Raw genomic sequence first — 24,539 nt, forward strand, 5'->3', positions numbered from 1 at the left:
AAAACAGTAGTGTAATCTGGCTCACAGGTTGGTGAACAACAGAACCAGAGTGTATTCCTGAGTGGACAGAAGCTAGTCATGGAAGAGACACAAGGGGAATGGAAAGTAACCTGTTCTCTCTTTACCCCCTTTCATTACAGTGGCCCTAGCCAGGTCCCTTTCTTTGGGCTTCAGTGCGCTACCTGTAAAAGGGCACACCGGCACAGACTTTGCAGGTATCCAAAGAGCACAGCCAATGAGAACGAAAGCAGAGCGCTGTTTGTAGAACAGTACGTTTCTACACGCCTTCACCCACTTTAGCCCACTGTGCCCCCCCCCCATATGTTGCCTCTTTGGGAACCCCAAATTTAATGTGAGAGGTCTGCTGAACAAGGGAGGAAGTATTTTTTGCTGGCGGAAACTGACCATAGAATATAATGCGAGCCAGTGGAGTAGAGTGGTTTGAGGGTTGGCCTGGGTTCAGGGAGATCCATATTGGTCTTGAAACTTCCTGGATGTTAGTCATACACTCTCAGAGAAACCTACCTCACAGGGTTGTTGTGAAGATAAAATGGGGGAAAGGAGAACAATGTAAGATGCTTTGGGTTCCTATTAGGGAGAAAGGCTGGATATATATGAAGAAAATAAACCCACTAAATGCCAGATCTGAGGGTAAGTGAGCAGTTACAGAGGCAGAAGAAGACGAAGACGAAGACGAAGAAGAAGAAGAAGAAGAAGAAGAAGAAGAAGAAGAAGAAGAAGAAGAAGAAGAAGAAGAAGAAGAAGAAGAAGAAGAAGAAGAAGAAGAAGAAGAAGAAGAAGAAGAAGAAGAAGAAGAAGAAGAAGAGGAGGAGGAATTGGTTGTTATACCCCGCTTTTCACTACCTGAAGGAGCCTCAGAGTGGCTTACAATTGCCTTCCCTTCCTCTCACCATAACACTCTGTGAGGCAGGTGGGGCAGAGTTCTGGAAAAACTACACCGTGAGAACAGCTCTAACAGAACTGTGACTAGCCCAAGCTCACTCAGTCGGGTGTAGGTGGACGAGCGAGGAATCAAACCTAGCTCTCCAGATTAGAAGCCACTGCTCTTAACCAAGCTGAGTGCAGCTTTTTTCTTGTCGCCAAAAATCCTTTCTTCCTTTCTATCTGGCCACTTTATAGAGTTTTGTTTGCCTTTCACCTGTGGCGCCTCCATGAGGCGCAGCTGGGGCAGCAATGGCCCAGTGATCTCCAGCAGCAATTTAAAAGACTGCCAAGAATAGCAAGGAAGGCGATGTGTTTAAAGCTTGCAAGGTGGGTGAAGGAGATAAACACGTTGGCGGCTGGTATTTTCCTCTGCCTGGGCTTCACTGCAAGCATTTTTGTCTGAGTCATTTCCAGTGTGCACCTCAACCGCAGCGCATGTTGAGCAGTTCTGACTTATGGTGAGCTGAGTATGACACCTACAGCAGGGAGTTGCTGTGCGCTGAGCAACCTCGTGGCTGCATCGATTCGTGCCGCAGGCCTCCTGTCACTTGAGACAACTCTGGCTTCAGTTCAGGCAAAATTGGCCCCTGCTACAAACGTTGTGACAGAGCACATGCTGTGCACATGGAAGAATCCGGCTTTTAACTCCTGACGTTTCCAGTCAAAAAGTTCTCAGGTAGGGAGTGGTGGGAACAACCGATCAGCCCAAAACTTGGGAGAGCAGCAGCCAGCAGAGAAAACAGTCATGGACTACAAGGTGGAAGAGGAAGAAGAGCTGGGGTTCTGTACTTTGTACTCAAAGGAGTCCCAAATCTGCTTACAAACACCTCTCCCTTCCTCTCCTCACAACACAGACCCTATGAGGTAGGTGGGGCTGAAAAAGCTCTGAGAGAACAGTTCCAAGAGAACTGTGACTGGCCCAAGATCGCCCAACTGGCTGCATGTAGAGGAGTGGGGAATCAAGCCCGGTTCTCCAGATTAGAGTCTGTCACTCTTAACCACTATACCACACTAGTTCTCACACCATGCTAGCCAAATGGTCTGACTCAGTATGGGAAGCTGAAGACGCTGAGAGGTTAGGGGTTGCCCTCCCTGCTGTGGCAAATTCCAGGAGATATTTGCGGTAGGAGCTAAAGAAGGTGGAGTTTAAGGTATGATGTCATTTCTTCTGTGTCCCTCTAGGAATTACCCCTATTGCTGTGGTTTTTACCATCATGTCTGGGGAATTCCTAGTGTCACCCAGAAGTGACATCCACAGGGAGGGGGGCTATCATTTGCCATGATGTCACTTCTGGGTGACAATATAAACATTCCTAGAGTGTCACCAATGATCCCTCCCACCTGATTTTTTTTCTCCTGTTGTAGCCCAGGGGATGGGAAAGGACTCACTGCCACTCACAAAATGGCAACTCTAGCAGAATAGCCAAGCTGCTCCAAGACTAGCAAAAGCCCACTGTCCCAAGATACCCACCCCTTTGCATGGAGCACCCCTGAGACGTCTTATGCCATGCAAGATTTACATGCCCCACTGCTTCTAGATTAGGGGTGGACAAAACTATGGCTCTCCAGATGAAGAAGAACAAGAGTTGGGTCTTATATGCCACTTTTCTCTACCCGAAGGAGGCTCAAAGCGGTTTACAGTCACCTTCCCTTTCCTCTCCCCACAACAGACACCCTGTGAGGTGGGTGAGGCTGAGAGAGCCCTGATATCACTGCTCGGTCAGAACAGTTTTATCAGTGCCGTGGCGAGCCCAAGGTCACCCAGCTGGCTGCATGTGTGAGAGTGCAGAATCGAACCCGGCATGCCAGATTAGAAGTCCGCACTCCTAACCACTACACCAAACTGGCTCTCTTGTCCATGGCCTACAATTCAAAACCAAAACCAGAAAAGAAACACAACCCAACCTTAACAGGTAGGAACTCAGAAGTTGAGCTGTACAATAAAATAATGTAAAAATGTTGATTATTTATTATAGTGCACAATTAAAAACAGAATAAAAACTACATAATAACTATACAGAACTGACAGCACACAAGACCAAACGCCTACAATTCCCATGAGCCCCTGTACCCCTGTTCTAGACTAATTAGGCTGAGTATGCATTGCCCAAGGAATTGCCAAATCCAGAGAAGGACATTGCAGTTTGGTTTGACAATAGTAAAGCCATCGGCTCAAAACTATGCCTCCTTTTTCTCCAATCAGATTGGGATTTCCCCCCAGAGTTTGCTGACTGCTTGACACTGCCTGTACGTGAGGAGTGCAAGCACAAACTGCAAATGTGTACTCTAAGCAAGGCTCTTGAGTTCCATTCTGTGGTGGATCTCGCCCTCTTAATAGATTTTGTATGTTCATCTCAACAGGAAACGCTTTAGAGCAAAACTAGCCCGCGGACATTGTACTGTACCAATTAAAGGATTCCTGAAGTCAAGAACAAAGAAGTACCAGTAGAACTACTTTTTTTTTTTAAGCCATTCAATTCATTTTCTTCCTTCCTCCAGTGCTGAGTTTGGATTTATCGCTTTCATTTGTGGCTTGCATGTTGTTAGATGACAGGACGGGCCATTGGGGAATACTGCTGGAGGTGCAGTTTTGAAAGAGGCCATAGACAAGGACTGAAAGTTTGGCTGTTTTTAAATATATATATTTAAAAAAAAATCTTTATAATGGAAGCACCTGGCATCCAACCAAGGATCTGGTACCTTTTATCCAAGAGTCTTTGTGCGGTTTACAAAACAGCTATTCAAGCCTCCATGCAGCTTCTGTGAAACAGCAGCTAGGAAATCACATCACGCGGCTTGAGGATAGAATTATAGAAATCATCAGAAGGTAAACAACCCATGAAAATAGGAAGAAGCACGCATCTCGCTGGAGAAAACAGAAAGGGGTGATAAACAAGGGTTGAAAAGCACATCGCTAGTAACAGTTGTTCTCCAGGGATGGAGCATGTGTTTTGCATGCACCAAAATCCTGCGTAGAGCAGGGGGTTGGACTAGATGGCCTGTATGGCCCCTTCCAACTCTATGATTCTATGAAAATCGGCAGAATCTTCACCTGAAATAGTTGTCAAGAAAAGGTTAGGAAGGACCTTTGCCTGAGATTAAGGAGACCCAGTGCAAGTCACTAGGCCAGTGGGGGTTGGAACCCCTTTGGGGGTTGAACAACCCTTTCACAGGGGTTGCGGCAGGGCAAGCAGCTTGGGCGGGGGGAGGGCACCATCCACACAACAGCCTTGCAAGGTAGATCGAGATAGAGCGTTTGTCTGTCTGGAGCAGCGTAAAAGAATGAGATCAGCATGGTGGTACAGGAGGCAGAACTGAGAAACCCTGTAGGAAAACCAATTTATATACAATCATGAACAATGGATCTTCACATCATTGGTCAGTTTCGGTCACCATAGCATGAAGAATTGTATTGAACTGCATTAGGAAGGTTGAGAACCACTGTACTAGACTATGTAGACCAGCCTTTCTCAACTTTTTTTACCATTAACACCTGAAACATTCTTCAGGCTTCAAGAAACCCCAGAAGTGACACAAATGTGCAAAATACGATTGGGAAGCATAGCTGTGGACACGCCCACCTGAGGTCCCTTCCCTTCCTACCCCCCTCTAAGTCTATCACTGGCCATTTTGGGAGGGGGTGGGTGAGTCAACATGACCACAAATGATATTATCACCCGATAAATGTTTAACAAATTTTAAAAATATATATGCATTTAACTCCCATCTCCCATGGGGAGAAGAAGGACAGAGGATTGTAAGCCGCTTTGAGACTCCTTCTGGTAGAGAAAAGCAGCATATAAGAACGGACTCTTCTTCTGCAACTATTTATCTCTTGCTTGGAACTCCCTGTGAATGAGGTTGCTTTAAAACTTCCTGTGAAGGAGAGTCTTGTTGGCTTGACTGTCAAATCACAATTCCCACTACAAAATTTCTGGATAGTTCTCAGTGATTTTCTGACCTGTAAATAATTACGAACTCCTTCTTTAGTGTCCCTTTTCCCTCAGTTACCTTGTGGATCAAGAATCCAATCTGCTATTCAAACCAAAGCCAGTGCTTGTCTCTATATACTTCAGTATTTGGAACTACAAGGTCACCATGTTTTTAAACTTCTTAGAATGCCTTAAATCTTATCCCATTCCATATGAAGTTGTTGAGTGCTCTTTGCCATATTCTTATCGTTGATTCTTCTATATCAATTAGTAACATTTGAAATAAAAAAAAATTAGCTTTAGCAAAATATCCATTGTACCTGTTGATATTCGTCCTAGACAAAAGATTTAAAATTTCCCCCATCTTTGTATGTTTTTGTCGAAGTCTTCTGGTAATTCGCTTTATAAATCCTTTTTGTACTTTGATCTACTACATTTAGAAGAAAAAGAGCTGGTAGTTATGTGCCACTTTTCTCTACCCAAAGGAAGAGAAACACCCTGTGAAGGAGGTGAAGCTGAGAAAGCCCTGAGATTACTGCTCATTCAGCTTTATCAGTGCTGTGGTGAGCCCAAGGTCACCCAGCTGGCTGCATGTGGGGGAGTGCAGAATTGAACCTGGCTTGCCAGATTAGAAATCCGCACTCCTAACCACTACACCAAGCTAGCTCCCAAACTACTACACCAAGCTGACTTTACTCCCAAACATTTAATTGGCTTATTAGTTATCACACATCCTGTTGATTTTTCTAATTGTCCCACTGCGAAATTTCTGTCTCATCCTGAATCAACTGAAATCTTCCCTCCTTTAACTGAAGCCTATTAAGACCTCTTCTTGCCTTAGTTTTGCTCTCTTCTGTGTATATTTGGAGAGTGCAGCCATGGCCCTTCTCAGCTTCCCTCCTCCAGGCAAAACATGCTCCCAGTTCCTCCAGCCTTTCCCCATAGGACTTATTTTCCAGACCATCTTTATGGCCCTCATCTGAATTCATTCCAACAAACATAGCCACACACAATACTGTAAACGTTTATATCAACTTCAGCCTGCAAGCCCAAGTATTCAAAGAAAGTTCTCAGTTCTCCACCCTTGGAAGGCTGCAAAATAATAATAAAATAAAATCGCTGCTCCTACTATGAAAAGCCGTTCTAATTATAACTTATCGTTTCTTTAATCAAACCACAGGCCTTCAAAACATACAAACCCGTTTGCCCTGAAAGCACAAGGGAAAGCTGAAAGAAAACTTTGCATTTCCTGTCCTCGCATCAAAGCTTGCCAGGCAGAAAAGAAGAAAGAACTCAATAGAAATGGCAGCAGAAGAGCAAGTGGACAAGTTCTGGGGAACAGGAAATCAGGCTATGCAAGTGTCTATTCAGATCACTTTATGTACAGGATTTCCTGCCTCGCGTCAGGGATGTGGAGCCGTTGAAGATGGAACAGAAGAGGCAACACCCATAGAACATTTGCATTTTTCCCACCAGCTTTTCAATTTTCTGCATTTAGGGAAAATGCCTGGTCCATATATAGAACCCAAGCCATGGTTTGGTCATCATCGGCACTCCACAGGCATTGTAGCGCCTCTGTAATGGGCCACCTCATGAGAAGGAAGGACTCCCTGGAGAAGAGCCTAATGCTGGGGGCAACTGAGGGCAAAAGAAGAAGGGGACGACAGAGAATGAGGTGGCTGGATGGAGTCACTGAAGCAGTGGGTGGGAGCTTAAATGGACTCCGGGGAATGGTGGAGGACAGGAAGGCCTGGAGGATCATTGTCCATGGGGTCACGATGGGTCGGACACGACTTCGCACCTAACAAAAACAATGGGTGGATTCTCTCTTTGTTTTTATGGTTTGCCCATTCCATAATTTTCTGTGGCGTCCAAACCTGCACTACCTAACAAAATGTCATTTAAAACAATGGTTTGAAGGCAATATCTGATCCTGCAAGTCTGGAATGGAAGAAGGAGATCCATGTGTAAAAAGGGAAGAGGATATCCCAAGTGACAAATAAAGGGTTAAATTCAGTGATCCACTGAGACTGTTTCTGCACTAGCAATATTTTTGGGATTTGCATTTTTAAAGGGCCGACTTTTCCGTCCATTTCTGCATTAAAATCCGCCTTTCCAGGCACAGTCCTGAATTACCGTCTGATTTAGAAGAAGAAGAAGAGTTGGTTCTTATATGTCGCTTTTCTCTACCTGAATGAGGCTCAAAGCGGCTTACAGTCACCTTCCCTTTCCTCTCCCCACAACAGACACCCTGTGAGGGAGGGGAGGCTGAGAGAGCCCTGATATTACTGAAGAAGAAGAAGAGTTGGTTCTTATATGCCGCTTTTCCCTACCCGAAGGAGGCTCAAAGCGGCTTACATTTGCCTTCCCTTTCCTCTCCCCACAACAGACACCCTGTGGAGTGGGTGAGGCTGAGAGAGCCCTGATATTACTGCTCCGTCAGAACAGCTTTATCAGTGCCATGGAGAGCCCAAGGTCACCCAGCTGGCTGCATGTGGGAGAGTGCAGAATTGAACTCAGCATGCCAGATTAGAAATCCGCACTCCTAACCACTACACCAAACTGGCTGTCTCTTTTGTTTTTTTTTACTACACGTTTTGGAAATTACGCGATTTCATTAGTCAAGGCAGAATCTAATTCGGGGCTGCCCAATGTGGAAACATTCAAATTTTTCCCTGCACCATCCATTTTGATTTGTTTGGGCATCGTTGCCATCCTCTCTCCAGCCTGAAAAATCTGCCTTTTTAAAAAAAAAATAAGAATGGGGTGATTGTGTTTCCACGCTGTTTCTAAAAAGCAGCCTTGCATAGCAGCACTCTACCACAATAACCCAGGGGTTTGCTTGTTTTTTAATGTTACACTCAGGACGGTTGGGGGAGAGGGCGGGGAGGTGACTAAGCACCCACAATGGTGGGATTAAGGGGCACCCTGAAAACAAAGGTGCAAGCAGGCACCATTTTGCAAAACAACATATTTTTTTTTTAAAGGGAGAAAAGCGTGATGGGAGGCTGGGTCTGTGGGGCTCAGTGCAGAAAGCATATTGTGAATTTCAGCCTGGGAAATGCAGGCAGGAAAGCCCAAATGTGGAGAGGTTAGAGTCAACTCACAGCATCCAAGGGAAATCCATGGTGAGGCTAAAACGTGGCATGTCTCCTAATGCGGAAATGGTGTCAGTGATGGCACCATGATTTTCCATTGCATTAAAGGTGCCACTGGACTTCTGTTTTATTTTGACATCACTTCGGAATAGCCTTCCGAGGGAGACCCAGAGAATAATGTCCATGGATCATTATAAGTATAGCGACAAGGTCTTTTTATGTATCGAGGCTTTTCTTTGTCATCAGTGCCTTAAATTAGTGAATTAGCTCGGTGTCCTGCATTTATGAGCCGTATGGAAGGGCGGTATAAAAATTTAATAAATAAATAAAATAAATAAATAAATTATAGGTTGAAGCATTGATTCATGGGTGGAGTGTTTTGGGGCTTTTTTTGGGGGGGGGTTTGAATTTTTAATGATTGTTTTAAAAATAACTCACACTGACTCTTGGTCCTGAAAAAGGTAAAATACAGTTTGAAATAAATAAATAACTTGAAAAGATTTGTACTTTTTTTTTTTACTCTACTTCTTGTATGGATGGGCCATGAAGAAACTGTGTAATGTAGTCTCTCTCTTTCTCTGAATTTCTCTATATTTGTTTGTTTGTTTATAATTGGATTTCTTCATTGCACCCTCCCCGTGAGTGGCCTTGGGGCAGTTCACAAGAATATAATTTTGGACTGCCCAGGCATCAACGTTAGGCCTGGTGGAACAGCACTCATGGAACAGTTCCTTCTGGGCCCAGATCTCCACTGGCAGCTCATTCCACAATGCTGGACAGGTCAAGGCCAGCTAGATCTCTCTCGGGCCAGGGATCATTAGCAGGTTGGCATTTGCTGAATACTACATTCTTCAGGGGACATCTTGAGAGAGGCTGTCCTTATATGGAGCCTGACAGATTCCTGAACTTGGAATGCCAGGCTAGCCTGATCTTGTCAGGTCTGGGATGCTAAACAGTGCTGGAAAATTCAAGGTGTATAGTGTGCATGATTCAGCAGCGTATGAAGAAAATCCTGTAGGGGGCATCAGAGGAGATACTTATTTAGCATAGTTAGAATAGGAACTCCCTGATGTTTTTCAAATGATCTTCTCCTGTGCCCTGATTGGCTCAACTGGAGACATCCTGCTCCTTTGAACACACTTCCTCCTTGCTTGCCTCCAGAGAGACTAAACAGTTAGACAGTTTGGAATTCCTTTCCTCTTTCTACACAAAGTTTGCTTCTCTTCTTGATAAAATGATTTAAATTTTTTAGGCAATCTGGTCCTTTGCCCCTCTTTGCAAATTTTGACTCTGCCCACAAGCAGGACCACCCTGGTTAGCATTTGGATGGGGAGATGATCAAGGAAACCTGGGGTTGCTCTACAGAAGAAGATAATGTCATAGAATCATAGAGTTGGAAGGGGCCATACAGGCCATCTAGTCCAACCCCCTGCTCAACACAGGATCATAGAATCATGGAATCATAGAATCATAGAGTTGGAAGGGGCCATACAGGCCATCTAGTCCAACCCCCTGCTCAACACAGGATCATAGAATCATGGAATCATAGAATCATAGAGTTGGAAGGGGCCATACAGGCCATCTAGTCCAACCCCCTGCTCAACACAGGATCATAAAATCATGGAATCATAGAATCATAGAGTTGGAAGGGGCCATACAGGCCATCTAGTCCAACCCCCTGCTCAACACAGGATCAGCCCTAAGCATCCTAAAGCATCCAAGAAAAGTGTGCATCCAACCTTTGCTTGAAGACTGCCAGTGAGCGGGAGCTCATCACCTTCTTAGGCAGCCTATTCCACTGCTGAACTACTCTGTGAATAAAATTTTTCCTGATAAACACATCTGCAGTTATTTGACGGCACTTAACACGCATGCAGCCTGACTGATCACTGAGTGCAGATCTCCGAAAGGGGAATGTGCTGATGCCCATTTCATAAAAATGAGGAACCCAGAGCCAGCCGGCTTGTCAGGGGTTCTCTCAGGGTAACTGGGGCAGAAGTGAAACCGGAAATGTTATGCCTTGAAACACAGACCGTTTTGTCAGAAAACTATAAGAGTGGGAACAGTAAGAAGTATATAAGGAAATCACTGCCATCCAAAAACTGAACAGAGAAAAAAAAGAAAGAGGAAGGTCAAAAGTTCACTGGAAGTACATGGAGCAGAGAGTTGGTGGCTTAGAATAAATGGGATTCTTGTTTGTGGTACTCATTTAAAAAAAAAATCTTGGAAAGGTTAGTTAGGATTATCAACATTTCACTCCCTGGTCCGTATCTCTGGTATGTGTTCTAGTTTGTTTCTTTTTTTCTTCCCTCTCAAGAAGCAAACCATTTCATGCAAATGCTAGCCCGATGCGTTCAATATCCCAAAATAATGCGTAGGTTTGAGACGTATGCACAGCGAGCCGATCACAAAGACTGTTTTTGAGGTGATTAAAAAGTCGGAAGAGCTGTTTTTTGTATCCTGAGATTTACTACACAAAGGAGTCTCAAAACAGTGTACAATCACTTACTCTTCCTTCCCCCACACCAAACCCTTTGTGAGGTAGGTGAGGCTGAGAGAGCTCTGAGAGAACTGTGATGGGCCCAAGGTCACCCAGTTTAGGAGGCGACTTCTCTGCTCAATGTCTCCACACAACTACAAGGATAGATTCAAGTGGGTAGCTGTGTTGGTCTGAAGTAACACGACAAAATCAGAGTCCAGTGGCACCTTTAAAACCAACAAAGATTTATTCAAGGTGTGAGCTTTCGAGTGCAAGCACTCTTCATAGGACTATGAACTTCCATCATGATATTGGGAATATAAAGCAAAAGTTAATTCTGTTAAATTAGTAAACTGTGTCACAACATCTAATTCATATTGATTATATTGGTTCTAAAGCCTCTGTTTAAAAATCTCCAAAGATGGAGAAAACACCACCTCCTGAGGAAGCCTGTTCCACTGAGAAACTGCTCTAACTGTCAGAAACTTCTTCCAGATGTTGAGACGGAATGATACAGGAGAAATAAAACTCTGTGTGTCAGTGATCACATTAAACATTAACATTAGATGTTAATCACTAATATAAACAGTTTTATTTCTATGTTTTTGTGAACTACAACTGAATTCGAGGGGTCTGATTGGCTGTTTTATCAAAAAATTATCTTATGGTTGCATTTGGATGTTGTATTATTTTATATTGGTTATTGTGACTATCAGACACAAGCTAATGTGCATGAACCACTCAGTGTGGCTGAAAATTCTATATATTTATAATTATTCCAACACTAGTTGATAATCCAGAACATCGGGTTGCTGTGCTGCTCCTTCACTGTCTACCACTGCTCCAAGAAGCAGTGGGAGAAATTTTCTTAAATGCCAGGGTCATATGCAGCCTTTCTAGGAGAATGGAGAAGTGGTGTCAAATAGCTGTAGGAATTGCCAAAAACTTTGGTTTTGCCACAGAATTCCTGGTTATTCCCATAGTTACACAGTACTCACTTCGAGGTTTCCTAGAAGTGACATCATGGTACACGTACTGCTGTGTCCCCCTGTGTCTCTGCCCCCCCCGCCCCCCCCCAAGGGACCTAACAGCTGCAGGCCTGGCAACCCTAAAAGACAGCTGTGTATGCACAGGCATCCCAAGCATACATCCGCAACAGTTAAACCATAGAGTTTTCGATGTAACCTCAAGCATCACCTCAACACAATGATATCACTTCCAGTTTTGCACCGGAAGTGATGTCATGAGTCAGCACCATGTCGAATAACGTATCCCCAAATTCTCCCGTCACACTATCAGCAGAGGCTGACGACACTAATGAATCCGTTCCTGCAAAATACACTTGGATTTTGCACTCGGAACTGCACGGAGGCCCTCTCCTTGCAAGCCGAGAAATGAGAAGCATCCCAACCGAGCCCTGTTCTTGTTCTTCTATCAGCTCCAAACGCCAAAACGTTTGCAGAAACAACAAAGAAAACGATGCTTTCATTCATCAGCACGGCACTGCTCATCAAACGACATCTGCAAGAGTTTGGCCTGCAGGCCGACCGCATCCTTCATAAAATGTTCAGACACAAGAAGTTTTATAGCTCGCTCCGTGCCACACATCACAAAACATTTTGCAAAAGCGACATCTGTACCTATTCTCCGAGTTGTTTACAAGGGCATCTGTGTCTGTTCCTCGTTTTATTCTTTTTTGTTTTTAATCTTGTACCTCTGTTTGTCACAACTGCAAAACATCTCTCCAAATGTAAAGACCGCACATATACAGATAGGCATTGTCTAGACGGAAAAAAATAAGTTGTGTATCCCGCCTCCTCCATGAGATATTAAAAGCAGAGGACTGACTCCAAAAAGGGAGTGAACAAAACATGTCACAATGGGGGGGGGGGGAGGAAAGCCCCCACACATATGAAAAATGGGTTCCTCGCCCCCCTGCAGAGGACAGATTTGCCTGCTATGCACAACACAGCCACCCTGGTTTCCACCCAAAGGCCTGAATAAGATACAAAAGGAAGTGTTACTTACCATCATCCAAGTAGGCTTGGTCGAGATTTTGCTCCTGCTTAATAGTCACTCCAGTTGGCAACGCTTCTTTCGGGCCGCTTCCTGGCGGCCCGTTTTTTGCTGTTCTTTGCTGCTGGATCACGGTCGGGTACGAGCCAGGACTCAGCCTCTGCGCCTGGCTGACCTGAGGCTGGACGGGCCTCGCTCCACCGGTTGCAAAATTTTCGCTGCACATGATGTGCTGGAATTCTTGATGGCTTTCGCATCTCAGCTGTGCATTGGTTGACGGAGAACAGTGAATCACGGGGGAAGACTGCTGATTGGCTGGAGAGTGGTGCAGCCCCGCCGAGCTTTGGCTGGGGGAGCCGGCGTGCACCAGCACGGACCTGTGCACGTCTGGAATGGAGACCTGAGAAGCCATCAAGCTGGGATGCTGGTAGCCCAGGTGGCTAGGGCTGAGGCTCTTGCTTCTTTGGTATATTACAGCCCCTGGGGTTTGCTGAGGGTATCGAGATTCAGGGGAAGACAGGCTGGAGCGCAGCTGCTGGCAGGAAGCCATCGTGGCCACAAGGCAGGAAGGCGATTCGGTGACCATTGTGTGGTGCGAATAATAAGGCTGTGTCAACGTGCCCAGGCCACTGTGTACTGTGTTGCAGATTAAAGACGGGTCGTAGTCATCAATGGGCTCCGTTTTGATTGAAGGCACTGGGAGGGAGTGTACAAAGGACACAATTCTAAATGAGCAGCTACGGAACAGTAAAGGGAAGCAGAGAGGAACTAAGGACTAATGGACTGGCCCTGTTTTGCCACCTCTGATGCTTTTGGGACCTGTTGTTCTGTCGACGATCATTTTATGCGACTGGTTTTTATCGAGAGCTGGGTTTAATGCATATATTGGGTTGGTCTCATTCTTTTGTTTTGTTTTTGCCTTCGGCACAGCTGGCTTTCAATGCAAGAAGAAGAGTTGGTTTTTATACCCTGCTTCACACTCCCCAAAGGAGTCTCAAAGAGGCTTACAATTGCCTTCTCTTCCTCTCCCCACAGCAGACACCCTGTGAGGGAGGTGGGGCTGAGAGCTCTGACAGAACTGCACTGTGAGAACAGCTCTAACAAGAAAATGACTAGCCCAGGGTCACCCAGCTGGCTGCATGTGTAGGAGTGGGGAATCAAACCCAGTTCACCAGGTTAAGAGGCCAACTCTCTTAATCACTACACCAAGAGGTGTTAAGAGACATTTTCCCATTGCCTGCCTATACATTGTGAACCTGGTATTCATTGGAGCTCTCCTATCCGAATACCAACCAAGGCCCACCCTGCATAGCATCTGAGATCTCATGCTCGCCTAGCTTCCAAGTCAGGACTTTACTGCTTTAAAAAAAACATAAAAAATATTTTATTTATGCATTATTGTAAATTTGTACTTTGGTTCTTATGCATGTTTTATGTTAGCTACCTTAAGCACTTCTGGAATAGCAGGTTATTATAAATATAAATGAATGCATTGCAGCAAAAATGAATTGTATATCTTTCTCCTGCAGTCTTAAGCCTTGCAACTTTTAGATCACTTCAGATACAATATTTGCAATAAAACAGCTTCACCTGTTCAGCCATTACTGAAACGAGACATGCAGGAATAGAAATACAAATAGACTTCATTTTCCTGCACCTAAGCAGAATTACTCTCTTCTATTGTCACTGGTGCAAAGAGTATAACTCTGCTTAGTATAGGATTCCAGCCTCCTTGGTGGCTTGGTATAATGGTTAGGAGCGCCAATTTCTAATCTGGCAAACTGGATTTAATTCCCACCTCCTCTCCCACATGCTTGGCTTGGACATAAGGCAAAAGCGTGGCTTATTTTAGGTTAGCCTGTGCACCTGGATTTGAATTGCAGGTGACTGCTCAAAACTTGATTGACATAACAAATGCTGGTTTCGCTGCCATTGTTCTTTTCCCAGAACAGCCGCTATGACTGCCCTGCAATGCTGTGAATATGCTGTCTGGAATAAAAACAGGATTAAACCAGCATAGACATACATGGAAAGCTGCCTTAAAATAAGTTAGATCATTGATCTATCAGGGTCAGGACTGTCTGGCTGGTGGCAGCTCTCCAGGGCTGAGGCTTTTCATGTCTTCTATTCCCAGCTCTTTTAAGCGAAGTTTCTTTAAATTACTTCTACTCACAACTGGGAAAGCATCTGCCATTAATTACTGACCTTAACATTTTTATTCCCCTTATGTTTTTGTGGACAGCTATTGAACTCAAAGGACTGGTGAAAGCTACTGTTCTAGCAAGGTGTGATTTGACTGTGATAAACATCTTCATTAGGCCCCGTATTTGTTGGATATCTTCATGATGCCGTTTACTAATTTACTGCTAATTTACTCTTTCCATATCAGTACTCTGATTATTCCTATTTCATTGTCTGAGGAACTGTGCCTGCACATGAAAGCTCGGTTGGTCTTAAAGGAGCCACTGGACTCCAATTATGTTTTGCTCCTTCCGACCAACCTGATACTGGAGACTGAATTAGTAACATTCGGCACGGAAAGCCGATGTTCTAGCCCTGAGCCACCCTTCCTTCTTGTATTGTCCATATTCATACTGCACACAAAACCATAGTTGAGACCAACTGTGGATAGTAAACCCAACTTCAAAACATGGCTCTCATTGAATCATAGAATCATAGAGTTGGAAGGGGCCATACAGACCATCTAGTCCAACCCCCTGCTCAACGCAGGATCAGCCCTAAGCATCCTAAAGCATCCAAGAAAAGTGTCTATCTAACCTTTGCTTGAAGACTGCCAGTGAGGGGGAGCTCACCACCTCCTTAGGCAGCCTATTCCACTGCTGAACTACTCTGACTGTGAAAAATTTTTTCCTGATATCTAGCTAATAGAGTTGTACTTGTAGTTTAAACTCATTACTGCGTGTCCTTTCCTCTGCAGCCAACGGAAACAGCATCCTGCCCTCCTCCAAGTGACAACCTTTCAAATACTTAAAGAGGGCTATCATGTCCCCTCTCAACCTCCTTTTCTCCAGGCTGAACATTCCCAAGTCCCTCAACCTATCTTCATAGGGCTTGGTCCCTTGGCCCCAGATCATCTTCGTCGCTCTCCTCTGTACCCTTTCAATTTTATCTACGTCCTTCTTGAAGTGAGGCCTCCAGAACTGCACACAGTACTCCAGGTGTGGTCTGACCAGTGCCGTATACAATGGGACTATGACATCTTGTGATTTTGATGTGATGCCCCTGTTGATACAGCCCAAAATGGCATTCGCCTTATTTACCGCTGCATCACACCGCTGAATCATAGAATTGGAAGGGACCTCATGGGTCATCTAGTCCAACCCCCTGCACTATGCAAGACACTCACAACCCTATCGCGATATGTTGATGAGATGCACTCTAACCATAGTTAGTTGACTCATGATGTTGCAGGCCCTAGAATTACCTGGGTGGTAGGTAAAATGCTGCGCCTGGCTTTTTTTCCGTTTCCCATTGATCACGTAGAAATTCACTTTGATGGGGGTACGAATGTGTTTGTTGCGATACTCTGGTATCTCTACAAAAAGCATATTCTGAAAATGTGAAGAGGGGAGAAGAAGAGATAGCACAACGTTACAAGACATTTGTTTTTTATCAGCATCTCTAGGTAAAGCATCCTTGGAATGTCTACCAAGAATCTACTCTCTTCATTGCTGGAATGTAGCTGACCTTGCCAAAAATCTGAAAAAGCCTGGGCATTTTATATCCTGCCCCAGCCTTAAAGAAAAAAAAAGACATTCTTCACACCATCAGACTCTGGTATTTTCTTCATTTGTCTGTTCTCGCCTTGCCAAAAATGTGAATAAGCAAGCTGCAGAATATTTGACAGCTTGAATATAATGGAGATCAGCATCCTTGCACTGAGAACATGGGATGGCATCCAACCCCTTGATAGATCTATGGCTTCAGGTCACCCACCGTACTGGGTACAGCCATACGTGGCATGCAGAAGGCCCTTTTGCTATCCAAGAAGGCAGAGAATAGGATCCCTTCCCACCCTGCTTCAGGCACATAAGGTAAAAAAGCCCAACAACCAATTGACAAAAGTTTTATAACTGCAAAGAACAGAGAAAACTAGGGTAAGTCTGTACTTCTACTATCACACAGAATACTGGTACTACACACAGAATACTGCATTTTCTCAGCCTCGTGGAATAGACCTGCTTTCCTCCACTCCATCTTTTGCACCATCCTATTTATAGAGTGGAGACCAGAAGAAGAAGAACATGACCTTGGATGAATTATCACAAGTCAGGGAGACAACGGTGGCCTGGAATACAAGGCAAAATTCTGCTCCTCCAACACTTTGCTCCTCAAACACTTTCCTCTGACTGGTCATGCAGAAAGGGTTTCACATCCAGGCTGCTGTTCCCACCATGACAGTTTTGCTTCACTTGGTTGAGACCCTGGGAGAGTTGCCATCTACCCTCAAGTAGGAAGATCCACATTCACTTCCAATCATCCCTTAGCTACCAAGAGGTATGTATAGCACAGCAGTCAAAGAGGAAAACATCATGGCTGGAAGCCAGAAGGACATGGGGGCACCCATGCTAGAAAACCAGGCAGCAAAGATTCACTAGCACAAGGGAAAACTTTCAGTCACTACATTCATCAAGGAACTTCTAACACACAGTGCTGGAACAGAACCCGTAATAACCATGTATAGCTTCCTCAGGGTGCCGTCCTGCCAGGCCCATAGCCACAATGGCACAAAAAGAGGCCTGGTCCCATCAAGCATTTGCCACGCCCCTCCAATCAGCACTCAGAGTTGGTGAGAAATCTGTCACAGGTCTTTCAAGGCTAAATTCTCTGTGTGGAAAGGAACAAATTGAGGTAAAGAGGTGTGAATCCAGACGTACATCTTCCAAATGTGAATTCTTTATGCAATTGACTAGAACAGAATTAGCAGTTAGCAGCTTCTTTGTTCTAGCTGTACTCTGAAGATAAAAGCCCTTCTGCTGTGGGAATATTTTATGGTGGGAAGAAGGTGCCGTGGTGGGGGAAGGGGGTTCTCTACATATACCCTAAGGCTGGCCAAGCCAGTTTTAGCAATTATATATTTCATGATACTCCAGATGTACCCTCTCGGACCTAATAAACAACTTGTGGTGCAAAGTGGTAAGGCAGCAGAAATGCTGTCTGAAGCTGTCTGCCCATGAGGCTGGGAGTTCAATCCCAGCAGTCAGCTCAAGGTTGACTCAGCTGTCCATCCTTCCGAGGTGGGTAAAATGAGTACCCAGCTTGCTGCTGGGGGGTAAACGGTAATGACTGGGGAAGGCACTGGCAAACCACCCCGTATTGAGTCTGCCATGAAAACGCTAGAGGGCGTCACCCCAAGGGTCAGATATGACCCGGTGCTTGCACAGGGGATACCTTTTTCTATGAGGAATGTCTCAGTTGTCTTGCCTCCTTTGAGAGTGTAACCTTGGATCGTGACAATACTTTTGGGCCACAGACCCAAATACCATAAAGCTTTTTCATACCCATTGATTTCACTTAACTCAAGTACAACCAATCAAATCCTGTGTAGACTGTTGCTCTGTTCTGTAGAGATCTGCCTACTAGCAGAGAACAGCACCTGAGGTCTAGGACTGGTAGAGGTGGGAAAGAAAAGTGGAGATGAAGGGCTGACTACTTACAGGTTGGCTCTTATCTTTATCCACCGTGGCTTCCATCTCCCAAATCTGTTGTCCATCTGAAAGAAATATTAAACCATGCCTGAAAACTCTCATTCTAAAAATATATATGGATGATGTCTACAGTAAGGAAATGGGCAGCCACAAAAATGTTGACCTTTGACTTCTAGAAACAGCATCAAAGATCTACAGTCATCCTAAACCTCTAGTTCAGCAGTGGAATTGGCTGCCTAAGGAGGTGGTGAGCTCCCCATCACTGGGCAAGAAGGGATGTGCCAGTTTCTTGTGGAGCTTCCTTGTATATCCAAGGAACTGCTAACTGCCACTATGGGGTGGTAGGTGAGTTCCCCCCAGGGCAGCCTGTATTCTGGAGATTTTTTTTGGTGGAGGGATCACTTGGGCATGAAATTGGGGTCACCGTGGGTGGGCAGGTAGTTGTGAGTTCCTACATTGTGCAGGGGTTTGGACTAGATGCCCCTGGAGGTCCCTCCCAGCTCTATGATTCTAGCAATATGTCTTTCTAATGAGTCACAGTCTTTTCTGTTGCTGTATAAGCCCATCAGGTCTTCATTTGCCCATCCAGTCTTGCCTTCAGAATGTCCTCCCCACTGAGGCTTGGATGGCACCGACCTTATTTACTTCTGGGCAGTGGGCACAAAAACACTCCTTTCAACCCAGGCTGTTAGCTAATGGGTGTCATCCCTTCCATGTTTTATAGTCTGCTTCTGGCCCAAAGATAGTTCAATCAACATCATTTCAGACTGCCTGGGCTTCAGGCAGCTGCTTTGCCCAGGGTCATTTTAATGACCTCAGGCTTGTTTTTGATGCCATCAGATTGTTTTTAATGGCTTTGATTTTAACAACTGTGTTGTACAGTTGTAGCTGTAACCTACCTCTAACGGGTCTCTGGAGGGGCAGCATATCCATTCCCTAAATAAATAAACAGTCCACACTTGGTGGGCATGGGCAAGGGGAGATTGTGCATCTTTTTACTTGAAACAGCAGGTCGTATTTGAAAATAGCTATGTTCCTGCAACCTTCAGTCTCTTCCTTCAGCTTTTCCTTGTTCCTCCCAACCACCAGTTTATTTCCTTCCTCTCTCCTTAGTCAGCAAGTTTTCTAAACCTGGAAGTTCAAAACTATATGCAGCCAACTTTCTGGCACTCTGGGGCTTACGTTCACCAATATTCTAGGGCTCCCTAGCCACTCCTGGGTTAAGGGTCAGTTTGCTAGCTCCATGTTGGGAAACTGCTGAAAATTTGGGGATGGAGCCTGGAGAGGACAGGGACCTCAGTTGGGTTTAATGTTATAGAGTCCACCCTGCAAAGCATGCATTTTCTTTGGGGGAACTGATCTTTCTAGTCTGGAGATGAACAGCCATTTGAGGGACTCTCCAAGTCTTATCAGGAGGCTGGCATCGCAATCAGGTACACTCATGCAGCACGAGTCTAGCGATGAACAGAATGGTAAAATCATATCTGGCAGACTTGAGTCTATTAATACCCTCTTCCCAAAACAATTTACCTAACTTGACCTATCTCAAGTTTGGTAATAACAAGAATTCTAGGGACTTACCCATCAATCTGTTGCTGCAAAAATAACAGGAATCTTGCAGCACCTTGTAGGTTTAACAAATTCTTAGCCAGAATAAACTTCCATGGACTAGAGTCCACTTCATCAGATGCATATCCATGAAGGCTTAGGCTAGAATTTTTTTTTATAGTTTTTCAGGTGCTACCAGACCCCTGTTTCAAATGTGGCTGCCTCATTGGTCCCTTCCGTGCCGAGACAAATAAATACTAGAGTGCATAAAGCCTGATATATCACTGGAAGGCAAAACCATGAAACTCTGGCTCAATATTCCATTGTTCTACTATGCTGCTTGTCGTTATCACATTATTGTTAAACTTAGTTATCTGTACCATTTCTGTTTTATGTGAACCATCCTGAGCCTTCAGGGGGGCGGCGGAATAAATAAATAAATAAATAAATAAATAAATAAATAAATAAATAAATAAATAAATAAATAAATAAATAAATAAATAAATAAATAACTTTGGCCATATCATGCAGTCCAACTCAATGGAGAAAGCAATTATGCTAGGACTGATCAGTAGTGAAAGGAAACCAGGCTGACCAAATACATGATGGTAAGATATGACCATAATGGACACTGGCACATTATACAAATAAAAGAAGTGGTGAAAGGTCAAAAAACATGTTGACAGCTGGGCCATAGGTTTGCCAACTTCTGAGGGTGATGGCTGAAGAGCTCCTGGAATTACAATTGATCTTCTCTCCAGTAGACATAGACCAGTTCCCCTGGAGAAAATGTCTGCTCTGGAAGGTAGACTCTATGGCATTATATCCTGATGAAGGTCGTCCCTGCCCAAACCCCAGCCAGCACCCGCATAATCTCCAGGTATTTCCCAACCCAGAACTGGCAAATCTAAGCAATGACTAAATGTAGGCTTGCAATAACCCTCCTGGCATTTTTCCTCTACTGCTCAGCTGGCAAATTGGGGCGGGGAGGATGGCAGCAAATGAGAGGAGGGGAATCTAGTGGTTTCCCAGCATCCTGATATCACTCCCTGTGCACTAGGAAGTGGTGTTAGCATGCTGCAAAATGACACTCTGGATCCTCATTGTTGAACTGGCACATAGTGCCTAACTACCTATGCACCAGCACTTGGTCTAGGCTTGGGCAAACCAGACCCCATGCACTTGTCATCCAGGAACCAGGATGACAGACCACCATTTTTGGTGCACTCCAGCTTGACAGGAGCCATCGGGTTCTGCAGTGACCTAGACCTGACCTTGGCTCCCCTCCCCCAGCCATTGTATTGCTGATCAATGGTCAAAAGTCTGTTTTGCTCAAGGGATTCTTGCCCTAGTTTTTTGTCTCCCCTCATGAATCATCTTTGCCATTCTGCCAGGAAGGAAGTTCCCCCCATCAAGATACCAGATAGCCTCTAGGAGCCCTGGATGACTCCTATTATGCTCCAATGGCCCCTTTTCTTTTCACCCACCCCCAAAAGGGTCAAAATAAAACGTGCTCAAGCCTCACTAGGGTCAAACATGTTGTGAGATGAAATATTAATATTTATCAAAATTAAAAACCCAAGGCTTAACATATAGCCTCATTAAAATCCAAGTGTTCATTCATGCTAACCACTGGCTAGATGTGTTTCGGCATCGCTGCCTTTATCAGTGGTCAGGCATAAATAAATAAAGCAGCATACATAAAATACTGGAACAGATATATTAAATATACAGTTGGCTCCTTCACGTACAGTGATATAATATGTTAACTGTGTAGGACACTAAGGACATTAATCGATTCTATGGACCAGAAGGCCAGATAAAATTCTTTGAGGCCACTAAAGCAGTCCCTGATCCAGATGAGCACTTCCAGTGTCCAGTGAGCGTCCTGTAGGAGCCAGCCCTTCTCCAAAGTATACTGAGATATTTTCTCATTTTTGCTGTGGACCCTTTTCTTCTGAGCCGGTACCGCCCTTCCTGAGCCATCAGCTAGTCCACCAAGAATCACCACCCTTTTGTTTTGGTTCTGGGCCAGCCCATCCTGTGCAGTTTCCAACAAAAAGCAACCCTCCACCGGATATTTAAAAAACGCTATCTGGCAAGCCAATTGGTCGTTCTGGACCCTCAGATCCACCCAGACTGCCCATCACATCACTGGTTGGTTGTGTCTCCTATCTCTTTCTTCCACCTTCAAAATCGGTCAATATCCTTCCCTTGACCTACTTTCCCCAATTCTATTCATTTCCACTGCTCTTTCCCTCTTTAGCTTGTTCGTGTCCCTGTTCCATGAAGTCTATTTTTTTGCTTTCTGTTAATAAAGCTTACTTATTATGTCATTTGATATATGTTGTCTACAGAATGACCTCATAAAACATAAGGATTTCGATCTTTTGCTGATTACCCACTTCTCATAAGCTATTCCACACCAAACATTCCTCAGGACGTGCATTTTGGGTAACAACTGGGAATGCTCTAGTCTTGAGTATCCCCAGCATCTCCTGGAAGTGTACTGATGCCACTTCCAGATGTACAGGCAAGTCCGCCCCCCCACACACACACTGGTTGCCAGGCCCCATGGAGTGCATCAGGGCCCTCCTTACTGCACTACCCACACAGGCTTGCTTGGCTTGGCTGGGGAACCAAATGGTGGAGACCACCAGCATCTGCCCTGTGTTTCCTTCCTGCCATGCAGGGACACGAGAGCTTCTTCAAGTTAAGAGCCAGCCCTCCTTCTTGGGGATGGGGTCCAGGTAATGTAAGTTAAGCCGCATGGTGGTAAGGAAAAGATGCCACGCTCTGCGAGCCAGAGTAACTGCAAGCCAATGCAAAGAACATGCAAGCAAACAATTTTAATATTCTTGGAAGCGTCCAATAAAATCGCTGTCTCTTGGGAAAAGGGGGGGAGGCAGAGCCAGGATGATTCACAGGCGTCTGAGTCAGCAGGACCTTTGGGATTGCTCCTGGGGTGGTGCAGTTTACACCCCGGCCCTTCCTCGGGAAAGTTTGCTACAAGCACAAAGCGCTCCATTGTTTCAAAGGCAGGGAATGGGCAAGCTCTTTCGGATGGGCTGCTCCTTCCTCACCAAGCCACCCCCAGGCAAGCTCAGCAGCTGCACGTCCGAGCGACCAGCCAGACTGCTTCACGAGACCACTGCGGCCCCACAGTGCAGGTTCAACCCAGCCTGGGTGACCTTGAAAGGTCGGGCAGAGAGGAGAGTCCGCGCAGGTGAGAGGCTCCATAAGGAATGTCAACTGTCTGGCAAAGCCTCCAAAATTATGTACGGGGGTGGACTGAATTCCCCAACTTGCAAATTAGGGTTGCCTGCTCCAGGGTGGGGATGCCCCTCCCCAAAGGAGACCTGGGGATCCCCTGATTGTACAGCTCATCTCCACGCAAGAGATTAGAGAAAATGGCTGCTTTGGAGGGTAGACTCTCTGACATTGTACCCCACTGAGGGCCCCAAATTCCACCCACTACCAGCACCACTCTCAAAGTCTCCAGGTATTTCCCAGCTAGAAGTGGCAACCTGGTTACTTTGGGAGTGGAGCCTGTAGAAGTCGGGGTTGGAGAAGGGAGGGCCTTCAGTGGGGTATAGTGCCATAAAGCCCACCTTCTAAATTTCTAGGGTGATTTCCCCCCTTCTTTCTACCTCCAAAACCCTACAATAGGCTTTGTCAACCAGGGTCTCGTGAAACTCTGAGGTTTCTTGATGGCCCTGGAAGGGAGTTAATTATATAAAGGTAAAGGTAAAGGTATCCCCTGTGCAAGCACCGGGTTATGTCTGACCCTTGGGGGGACGCCCTCTAGCGTTTTCATGGCAGACTCAATACGGGGTGGTTTGCCAGTGCCTTCCCCAGTCATTACCGTTTACCCCCCAGCAAGCTGGGTACTCATTTTACCGGCCTTGGAAGGATGGAAGGCTGAGTCAACCTTGAGCCAGCTGCTGGGATCGAACTCCCAGACTCATGGGCAGAGCTTTCAGACTGCATGTCTGCTGCCTTACCACTCTGCGCCACATTATGTATGTAGGTATGTATGTATGTATGTATGTATGTATGTATGTATGTGTGTGTGTGTGTGTATATATATATATATACACACACACACACACACACAATGCGTTGAACATTTATCAGGTGGTATGACCATATATGACCATGTCAATCTGCCCCTCCCTCCAAAATGGCCAATGATGGGTGGGAAGGGGAGGAGCCCTGGGTGGGTGTGTACACAGCTATGCATATTCTGCATGGTTGTGCCACTTCTGGGGTTTGTCTAAGCCTGAAGAATGTTTCAGGGATTTCTCAACGGTAAAAAAAAAGTTGAGAAAGGCTGATTTCAGACATCTAATGAAATGGGCTTTAGTCCACAAAAGCTTCTGCCCCTTTAGGCTTATTAACTTTTAAGAGGTCATAGGAAGGTTCTCTAGACCCTTGCTGAAGCAGGGGAGAAAAAGAGGAAGAAGATGGGGGTTGAAGAGTCAGGGGAAAGAACCAAGGGGGTGAGATAGTTGGACTGGGGGGTTCCAGGTTCAAATTCTCATTCTGCTATACTGTTGTCTTGGTGCTCAAGAATCAGTCCCTGCCTAAATTACCTCACAGCGTCACTATGAATACAAAATGGGGGGTGGGAGGGTGACACAAATGCCACCCTGATATCCTTCTAAGAAGAGCAGGATGGGCAGCTCAAGGTCAAAGTTGGAAGGCTTTCTGGAAGGGACGTGTTGCATTTATTGTTATACACGCTGATCTAACACAAGTCAAGCTTACAAAAATCAGCTCAGTGCTCAAGAGGGTGATGAATCCTGCCAAAGCCACAAAAACATTTGATTCTGTTTAGTGACTGAACCAC

General features: G+C 45.2%; 1 protein-coding gene across 9 annotated transcripts in view; it reads right to left on the reverse strand.

Annotated features, from left to right (window-relative positions):
• Window positions 1-24,539, reverse strand: part of NFATC2 (nuclear factor of activated T cells 2) — a 157,379-nt gene that overhangs the window by 42,394 nt on the left and 90,446 nt on the right. For all 9 annotated transcript variants that reach the window (XM_077335632.1, XM_077335635.1, XM_077335633.1 and 6 more), the window contains exons 7-9: window positions 18,149-18,204; window positions 15,916-16,042; window positions 12,483-13,166 (exon numbers count right to left, since the gene is read on the reverse strand). In XM_077335632.1, the coding sequence (XP_077191747.1) occupies window positions 12,483-13,166; window positions 15,916-16,042; window positions 18,149-18,204 (867 nt within the window). The remainder of the gene's footprint in view (window positions 1-12,482; window positions 13,167-15,915; window positions 16,043-18,148; window positions 18,205-24,539) is intronic.

The sequence above is a fragment of the Paroedura picta genome, chromosome 4 (genome assembly GCF_049243985.1).
Source record: "Paroedura picta isolate Pp20150507F chromosome 4, Ppicta_v3.0, whole genome shotgun sequence".
NCBI classification, from domain to species: domain Eukaryota; kingdom Metazoa; phylum Chordata; class Lepidosauria; order Squamata; family Gekkonidae; genus Paroedura; species Paroedura picta.